Source organism: Amblyomma mixtum, chromosome 3 (genome assembly GCF_055824585.1).
Source record: "Amblyomma mixtum isolate Tamu chromosome 3, ASM5582458v1, whole genome shotgun sequence".
NCBI classification, from domain to species: Eukaryota; Metazoa; Arthropoda; class Arachnida; order Ixodida; family Ixodidae; genus Amblyomma; species Amblyomma mixtum.
In genome coordinates this window covers 106,551,902-106,561,163 of record NC_143014.1, presented here as the reverse complement: position 1 = coordinate 106,561,163, position 9,262 = coordinate 106,551,902, and the positions used below count along the sequence as shown (strand labels likewise).

Here is a 9,262-nt window from a genome sequence, read left to right as displayed (position 1 = left end):
GTGCCTGGCAAGCGGCCGCCGTTACCCGACGAGCCGAGTTGGTAGCACGCCTCTCGCTCCTGGTATGACGTCACGCTGTGACGTCACTGGTAGCATGGTATGGCGTCAGGGGTCATTCTAAAGGTCAAACGTGGCAAGTGGCCGCCGCTACGCGAAAGGCCGTTCTTCGGAGTAGTATTGCTTTCGCAGTAATATTAAGGCAAAAGCCTTTAATGCCTCATACTGTCGTTAGCAGCCTCTTTGGCAGATTTGTCCGTGTTTTGAAGTCACTACTTAAAAAGGAACTGCGTCGAGGCTGGGAATCGAACCAGGGCCTTCGGCATTAGAAGCGGAGGCGCTACCACACCGCCACGAAGGCGCAAGTTTTGAGCATGAATAAAGGCGCATGTAGTGAATGCATGGGTTTCATAAATAACAAAAGGAATAAAAATTAAGAAAAGAAACATAAAAGCAACAAAGATAAGAAAATAAAAAAAAATAAAAAATAAAACAATAAAAATAAGAAAAGAAACGAAAGTAAAAAATCAAATGAAAAAAATATGAAACATGAAGCAAATAAATAAAAAACAAACAGTGCGCCAGGAAACGCTTGCCTTGCAGCACTTTAGAGAGCCAAAGTGCCCCCTGAATTTTGGTCTCTTAATAGGTGTGTTGAACATTCGTCTCACAAGGCATTTTAACAGCTTGCACATTTATACTCCATGCATCAATCAAGATGATGCCATTTTATTTCGTGTGCTTGCCTCCTTTTTGTTGTCATTGGTTACCCTTGGGTACATATGTGTGAATGCAGCCTATATGAGAAAATGTATACGGACCGTTATAACCCACTCCTTTAAAAATCCCTAATGGGATTGACAGTATCTCCAAATAAAATAAATACCAGGTTTTTCAGGGAAGACTTTCAAAGTTTGTCCAAACTAGGCTTTTGGGGGTAAAAATATGGCTTTCGCGGCATATTATTTACCAGTGTCGGTGGACACCGGAAGCCGCTCAGTTGTGTTAAGTAGTAAGCTGGTAAACTAATTTCTAACTTTTTAACTATCAGAGATAGGCAACTGGTTGCAATTAGAGATTTGTAGATGATCGTTAGTAGTAGCCATATCAGCTCTTAGAATTTCGAAAACACTACACTCGCCGCTGTGGCTCGACATAATCTGGCTGCATCGTACAAAAACACATGCACTTCCGAAAGCATGCAGGCAAAGCGAGCCCTCCAGTGCACGTAACTAGTCGAAAAAGCCAAATTTTGTCGATCCGCAGCGCCAAGGATAATCGCGTTTTCGAAATTCTAAAAACTGATATGGCTATTTCTAACGACCGGCTACAAATCTCTAATTGCAGCTAGGCGTCTAACTCTACTGATTAAAAAGTTATTTATTTAAAATTAGTAAACCAGCCTACTACTTAATCCGCCAACACTGGTAATACTATGCCGCACAAGCCATATTTTTGCCCCAAAAGCCTATTTTTGAAAATTTTTGAAAGTGTTTGCTGAAACATCCGGTGTGCAGGGCTGCTACCTCCACAGCATTTACTGTCACATTTATGAAATAGTAATATAAGCTATCTCTCTGCTACGTTGTGCAATTTAATTCCAACCCGATGAGAAAGTTTCATACCTCAGTTCTCTCTTGGTACCAAAAAAGAATATTGTGTTCAGCTATACGTTAAACTTTACATTGCCAAGCGACCTGATGAGCAGTTTTTCAAGTCACAACCTACAACCAACTTCAACATTGTGACCTCTCCCATATGAATGAAAGCTATTCAGTTGAAATGGGAATCGTTTGAGCTGTGTTTGCGGTTGGTTCCATAATCAGTGAGAAATCGGCTGTAAATTAAATTTTTGTTGCTTGAGTTTTAATGCACTTGTACTAAATTTGGCAACTGACAAAGGACAGGGTTAATTGGAGAGACATGGGAGAGGCCTTTGCCCTGCAGTGGGTGTAGTCAGGCTGATGATGATGATGATGAAATTAAATTTATATTGGGTCATATCATTCAAGAACTCATTGGGTTTTTAATGAAAGAGTGAGAAATCGACTCTAAATAGACTTTTGTTGCTTGAGTTTTAATTCACTTGTAGTGAATTAAATTTATATTGGGTGATATCAGTCAAGAACATATTGACTTTTTATAGACCAAACTCATTAGTATTTGAGTATTAACAGACTTTTTATTCACTCATAAATACTCTATAAACAGTTAATTGCATCTCAGGGGTGGCGTAGGCAGAAATATTTTTCGGGCGAAAAAATCTCGGCAATCTGAAATATTTTCATATGATATACAACAACACAAAAGTTTTGTAACAATGTTAGCAAGTGCGAACGAATGGCATTTGCCAAAACTTATACCCCATGCATGTGAACCGGCGCCCAGCCGCAGAGGCGCTTAAGAAAAAAGTACTTTTTTATTTTAGCGATAGTTTATGATCATTTGAGGACAATGCAGATGATAAAAAAGTAGGTTGACGTGAAAAGGTATGTTTAATCGGGTGAACTGGGCCTGCAATTAAAAGGAGTGCCATATTTCGTGCGGTAGCGAAGACGTGTGACTCATTGCAAAAATAAGTTCCGCTTCCGCTTATAGTGCCGCGACAACCTATATCAATCTGCTCAAGAATAACCGACACTCTTCTTATTTTCGTTTTTTTTTTTACATTTTAATACAGCGATGCGGTGTGTAAATAGCATCGGTGAAAAAAAAGGCAGAAAGAAGTCGGGGAGTGGGAGATGCAGCGTTCAGAAAATTTCGAGGGAGGGGGGAGGGGGGTTGTTATGCCTGACCTCGGAGGCCATGCCTCATACGTAGCTCTCGCCCGTCTGATGCACCGAGATGTGGCGCTAATTTATTATCTTGCGTTATGATGAGCAAACAGTACTTTTCTTATGCGCATGATGTGGTAATGATAAATTTAATGCACTGACTTTGTGTTGTGACTCCCCTCTTGCGAATAAGTGTCGAGTCTGCTAACAGGCTGTTCCTCGCGATTGCGCATTGAATATCCGCGCAAGTAGAGATTATTCGTAAAAATATTTTATTCGTATTCGATTCGGAAGCAAAGATATACCCTTACTGTTCTATTCGGTATGGAAAAAAAAAACGTTATTCGCTCACGCTAGTTATGCGGTCCGTTCCTGCTGCGGGATGAGCGTTCCGGCTCTGTCGCCAACGCTCTTTATTCAGTGGCAGAGCCGGCGCACGCGACCCAAAGCGGCCCATGAAGCGGTCCCTGACCCATGGACTGCTGCCAAGCTTCGCATGCGCAGTGTGTGATCGACTCACTGCCGCTATCACAACATTGCGGGACGTGGGAAAGCGTGACAAAACTGCATTCTGTGCCACCTAACGGCGCACACCCTCTCGTTTTTCCTTCGCAGGCATCTTTGTACCCTAGTCCACGTTACGCGTCGCGGACGTAGACCGGAACCGGCACTAGGTGCCGCTTCGATATCCGGATAGCGTCTGCCCCAACCGCTGTGATGGGTGCAGCAGATAGCTGCCGACATCGGCTTTGCACCAAGAGGAGGGGGCTCCGCAATGACGGGTTCATTGCTTTACTGCGTTAGCAGTACGAGTGACATTTCCCCCAAACGGCGACTTGTAAAGCCTCCAACCCCTCGGCAGATCAACTGCCACCAATAAGCGCCATCGACCCAAAGTTCACTGGGTATTAACATCGCATAATGCTGGACATGCGGAACACATCTCAGAGAATTGTCTGCTTATACATTTTCTTTCTTGCGCAAAATAAATTGCACATTTATTTTTTTTTCTATCTCTAGCCTAACCGCAGTTTCTGAGGAGGGCTTCGTATACCATGGGCAGTTGGTCATCCTGGCATTCGGAACCCTGTTCGTTCAACACTTGCGCACTGAAAATTGTCACGCCTGCTAGGAGCACGAGAATAAACATGCTCCCTCTCCCTTACCAGGAGTCGCTGGGACGCGAAAGGCTACACGCGATCTGCTTCACCCATCAGCGGCTCAGGCAGATGCTTGCCACATATCAAAGTGGCACCTGGCGCCAGCTCCGACCTATGTACGGCGCGCGTAAGGTAGGAGTGACGGCACAGATGTCTGCAAGGGGTGAAAGAGCGGGGGTACGCCGTTAGGTGGCACAGAACGCAGTTTTGCCACGCTTTCCCACGTCCCGCAATATTGGGATGGCGCCGCTACGTCCGCAACGCATTTCCTTCCTTATTTAGCTCTTCAATCTAGCTTGCATTTTTTTCGTTTTCCTTTATGTCCCCTCTCTTTTCTTTCAGTGCAGTGTAGAAAAGCAGTACCTTCTCTTGGTTAACCTGCCCACTTTTCTTTCTCCCTTCTTTCATTGCTGTCGCAGGTATTAGGCATGTGTGAACACCATTAAGAGTTCTCATTCGCAGCTGTGGTTGAGCCTGGACGTGTGTATACGCGCTGTCTGGGTGCCAGAATCGCAGGACTGAGCGAATACGGCCATTCTTTTCATGTTGGCCCGGACCAACGAAAGAGAACATAATGGCTACCCACATACATTTCCACTGCCGCGACTCATGACTATACTCCGTTTCATACATAGCTGTCAACGCTGCCAAAGGTACGAAAGTAGTCCGCTGCAAAAAACAAGCAAAATGTATCCGTCCGCCTCGCGTCGTGGCTGAGTGGTACGAAGCGCGCGCCTTTCTGTTCATTTTACAAAGGGCCTAGGTTCGACTCCCGGCTCGGGTGGTTTTTTTTATTATTTTTTTTTATTTTTCTTAAAAGATTCATTAGGTAGAAACTCGAAACTGTCAAACTCTAATACCTACTTTGAAAAACACAGCGCTGTTTACTTGTCTCGAAGGGAAAAGGCAGTGTAGTGTATTGGCGACGGACGTGATTGCGAAGTGCTTTTCTCGGGTACTGAACGACTTTTTAGCATGCGGCACACAATGAATCATTGTGTGGTGATAGAATTCAGTGTGGCGTCGATTATTCGGAGCAGCCTCGGAGCGGCAACCTTGTATTGATCGGTGTACTCGGCGGCTTTAAAGTGAGGAGCGTCTGACTCGGGTCTCCTCTTTGAGCTGTTGTCACAAGGACAATTCTTTGAAGTCCTTCCGGTCGTAGTAATGTTTTGTATTAGATGTCGGATTCGGTGTGTTATGGGAGTGAGCTAGTGCGGCGAGATGGGGATTGTTGAAAGCTCTGCATTTTTAGGCCCTGAGCAGAGATTCCGCTGCACAGGCCATCGAACGCTTCGTCCTCAATGGATGCCTTTAGCGAAAGAGACCTGCATGACGCCAAAAGAGCCAGAGTAGAGGGCGTGGATTTTTTTTTTTTTTTGTGGAAGGAAAGAACTAGCGGGCTTTGGTTTCTTGAACCTCGCAACTGTCCGAGGGCTCACCCCGGTCATCTCGCCCACAGTTTCGAGAACTTCGCGCACAGTCTTCTCCGGGATGCGCTTCCTTACGCTAGAGTAAACGTTGACAATAACCTGCTTGGAGTCTTTCGAAAATTTCGGAGACTTCAGCTTGGAGAACAGGCGAGCAGGAGATGTTTTTGAAGCCGCAGTGGGCGAAGAAAACAAGCGAGTAGGCGATAGCGTTGCCATTTTCTCCATACTCGGAAACCGAAAGACGAACGCGGAAGACATCACCGGCCGGCCTAGCTGCGAAAACCTGATACAGGAGGAGCCGAAAAAACCCCAGAAAACTAAGGCACTCTGTTTTGAAGAACATTAAAGAAAAAGCAATCTTTTTGCAAAATAAAACACCATTATTATTATGCTGCAATATTAACCAAAAATAACTTTAATTTTGAGTTCATTACTCTTGTCACTTTCGACGCACTACATTACGATGCGGACGAGGAGCGCGAACAGGCGCCGTAGCCTTGGCTGCGTTGACAGCTATGTATGAAACGGAGTATACGGTTGCACACAGTAAAAAAAGTTGAACCCTTAAGGGTGCATTTCCGTGTCTATAGCTTACACACTTGTACCCTCCCAAAAGGGTGCAAAGTATGCTCGTCGCACCCATAGTAAGGGTGGGATCGTTAGAGTAGCACCCTTTTTCCGACTGCTTTACAGTTTCATAAGTTTTGATTGCTTTAAAAGGCGCTGATCAATTTTTTTTTCGGGTGCACTCTTGAAGGGAAGCTGAACATTTCCAACTAAGAGCTGCCGATGGCCTGTCTAACATTGCCCTACAGTTACGGCATCTCCAACTATAATTACAATATACAGATATGTTTTTTGCGGTTTTTCTGAACCTCCTTGCTGTGGAGTCACATTTGTGACGTCTGCATGATGTTAACGGCGTTATTTTTCTGAACATATTAAAAAAAGAGAGCAAAAGGGCTTGCTAAAGGAGGTGAACTTTCAGCAAACCCGCTCGCACAGTAACACGGTGCTATAATGTGGCACATATTTTTTTCCAAAGGAATATAAACAGGTATGAGCTTAACTGCAATGAGTCATACTTGGGGGACAAATTCAACACAGAAGACACCATTGGTGCGCTCTATACCTACTTGTCATAACGCGCATGTTTTCTCCAAGTTTATATATGCCTTTTCAGCGAGCCCCTGTTTGGAGTCAGTGATGCTTAGCACTCAGCTAAAATAATTCAGTTATCACATTATGGGGGCGCAAATCGCAGTCATAGCAGTTCGCATCAAGGCTGCAGCTGTCTTTTAATGGAAAGCTCGAATAGCTCACATCGTTTTAAAAGCACGCTTTATTGGACTACTGGAATGTTGTTCGACAAGTCAAAGAACAACCGTACACCCTCACACACCCTTGCACCCGAAGGAGCTATAACAGCTTTGCACCCGTGCGCCCGTGCGTCGCAGCAGTGGAAATGTGCTCGGGTAGTTCCAGTTGCACGAGCGAACTGTCGGTATTTTGCTTGGACTGCTCGCCTCAATTCAAATCAGGAGTCGTATACATGCTTGACCTATTGCAAACGCGAGGAGTAGTGCGTGCTGCCAAGTTTAATTGTGCCCAAAATGAATTTCCAGACATAGTAAACAAACGTTCGACTTGCAGCTAGGCTGCGCAGAGTTTGTTACCCCGCGGGAATCTCGAAATATATGCTATGGCTTTGGGCAGGTCAACATGCGTCTAGTTGCCTGTTCGTTTCTCTGGCTGTTTGGTCATGCGGGACATAACAGTACTGAGTCGCGTTTTACGCTTCGTCACAAGCACGCGAATATGCCAAAGCACCTCCGTAACAGCCTGAAATCCTTCTCTTTCAGGCTTTACGAGATGGCGGACAGCCTCACCTTTCTTGCTGTATGGAAAGAGCAAAGCGGAGCGATCGACCAGTATGTCTCGCTGCTTCGGAGATTTTTTACAACTCTCGACATCTCGTGGCCTGCACTCTTTCACATGAGCGATGTCGTCCAGCATGTGAGCACACACACGGATGAGAGGTATTACCAGGCCGCGTGCACCCTCACGTTTCCAGAGACAGGCGGCAGAGCTGTTCCGCTCCAGACCATACGCTCCAAGATAACGCAGCAGTGGTGCCTCCTGGGCAGAATCATGCCGTTCAAGGGCCATCTCCAGTGGCTGGTCCCGGAGCAGGAGTACGGGCTCTGGCGCGGTTGGGTGCCACACGATACCAGCATTCCGCTTATATCTCTCTCATTTGGCACCTTCGCTGGGCTCCGCCTTTTCACCCAGAGCTACGTCCTTTATTCACAGTCAGGCGCCCCCGGCTTTACGCTGAGTTGCGATTTCAAGCACGACGAACGGCTATTGGAAGTGATGCTCACGCTAGTCCACAAAGTCCCCTGCAGGCACACCCACAGCTCGTACAAGTTGGAGATACCTTATTACAGCATTTTCAGAGTCGTTATGAATGAGGCTGAAGCTCACCATGACACGGTGGACATCTACCTTCAACTCGACACTGTTCCGTTGTTGTATCGAGGTGCGAATAACATGAACGACAGGGAAGCGTCCACAGCAGATGGCATAGGGTATGACCGAACTTTCAAACTGGGGTGTAATTGCGGGTGGTTTTTGCTCAGCTCCGACATTGGCGGGAGCTCAGTCGTCAAGCTGACTCTCAAGAACAAGCTCAAAGCGCAACAAGCGGTAAGTCGCCTCATTGCGCGCTGCAAGCCAGAGACCACCCTTCAGTACAGCCCCATGTTTACGGCGAAGGTTGGTGCCCAGCTGAAAGAGATCAAGAAGCGATGCAGCAGCAAGATTAGCCCGAATCTTTGCTTTCCAACGTGCTACGCCTTTAGCGCTGTCCTGCAGCAAGGTCACAACGGATTCGCTCAAATGGCTTTACTTGCTCGAGAGGAGCTGGAAGAGTTCGAAGAGAAGTTGATAAGACTTCACCACACAAGTGCCCCTGCCCTCGAGTTGGCCCTCTACGCGATTCGAAGCGCCATAGAAAAGCACGAGGTCGTCGACATCATTGCGTGCCTGCCAAAGCTGTTCGCAAAGTTCTACACCGCAGCCCCCGCTCTGCCGAAGACTCCCGCTGGCACTTGCCTTGTTCGACGCTGCATCGTCACTCCGTCGAAGGTCATCCTGCTTCCTCCGCAGACCCACTGCGATAACAGAATTCTTCGCAAGTTTGACCCGGAGCACTCGCTGCGCGTCTCCTTTCGCGACGACAACTTGCAGAATCTGTCCTATTCGCACATGTCCTTCCACTGTCGGCACATGACCGTCGAGCGGGTTGTCGCAAGAACACTCCGCGATGGTCTGATCGCCGGAAACAGGCAGTTCAGGCTCCTGGCCGCTTCGTGCAGCCAGCTTCGAGATCACGGGGCCTGGCTTTACGCAACGGTGAGTTGGCAGCTCTCAATTCCCAGGCTTGTTACGCTCGTGCCCTGGCAAGTACAAAGGCTTGGCTTGCACCGCTTCTTGCTGAAGCCAATAAGGTGCCTTTGTGGTAACGATAGCGGAAGTGTAGTGTTCAATTTTCTTTAGCCTTGCAGTGGAGATAAAAAAGTAGTTTTTAGCACCTTATTCGTATTTGACTGGGAGCAGCTTTAGCGAATAGTTTCCGTTTAACAACAGACTTTGTTCGTGCCACGGCTGAGTGATTTCAAGAGGCTTGTGAAGAGAACCAAGCCCTACAAAAGTGGTGAAGGTGATACTACAACGGACCATCAGAAAAAAGGGACTCTTAAAACAGACGATATCTTCAGTTTTCGCCATAAGGCGTAAGGGAATATGTCCAATGTGTGCGCCGCCTCTGCGTAACCATAGCATGCGATTCAAAACTAATTTTACTAGACTTTCAATTATCCCCTGGTTTTCAAAC

At 46.6% G+C, this 9,262-nt stretch overlaps 1 protein-coding gene across 1 annotated transcript in view; it reads left to right on the top strand.

Moving 5' to 3' along the window:
* Positions 1–7,236: 7,236 nt before the first annotated feature.
* LOC149351270 (uncharacterized) overlaps positions 7,237–9,262 on the top strand; it is a 34,342-nt gene continuing 32,316 nt past the window's right edge. The window contains exon 1 of the mRNA XM_089580557.1: positions 7,237–8,781. Within this exon, the coding sequence (XP_089436683.1) occupies positions 7,237–8,781 (1,545 nt within the window). The remainder of the gene's footprint in view (positions 8,782–9,262) is intronic.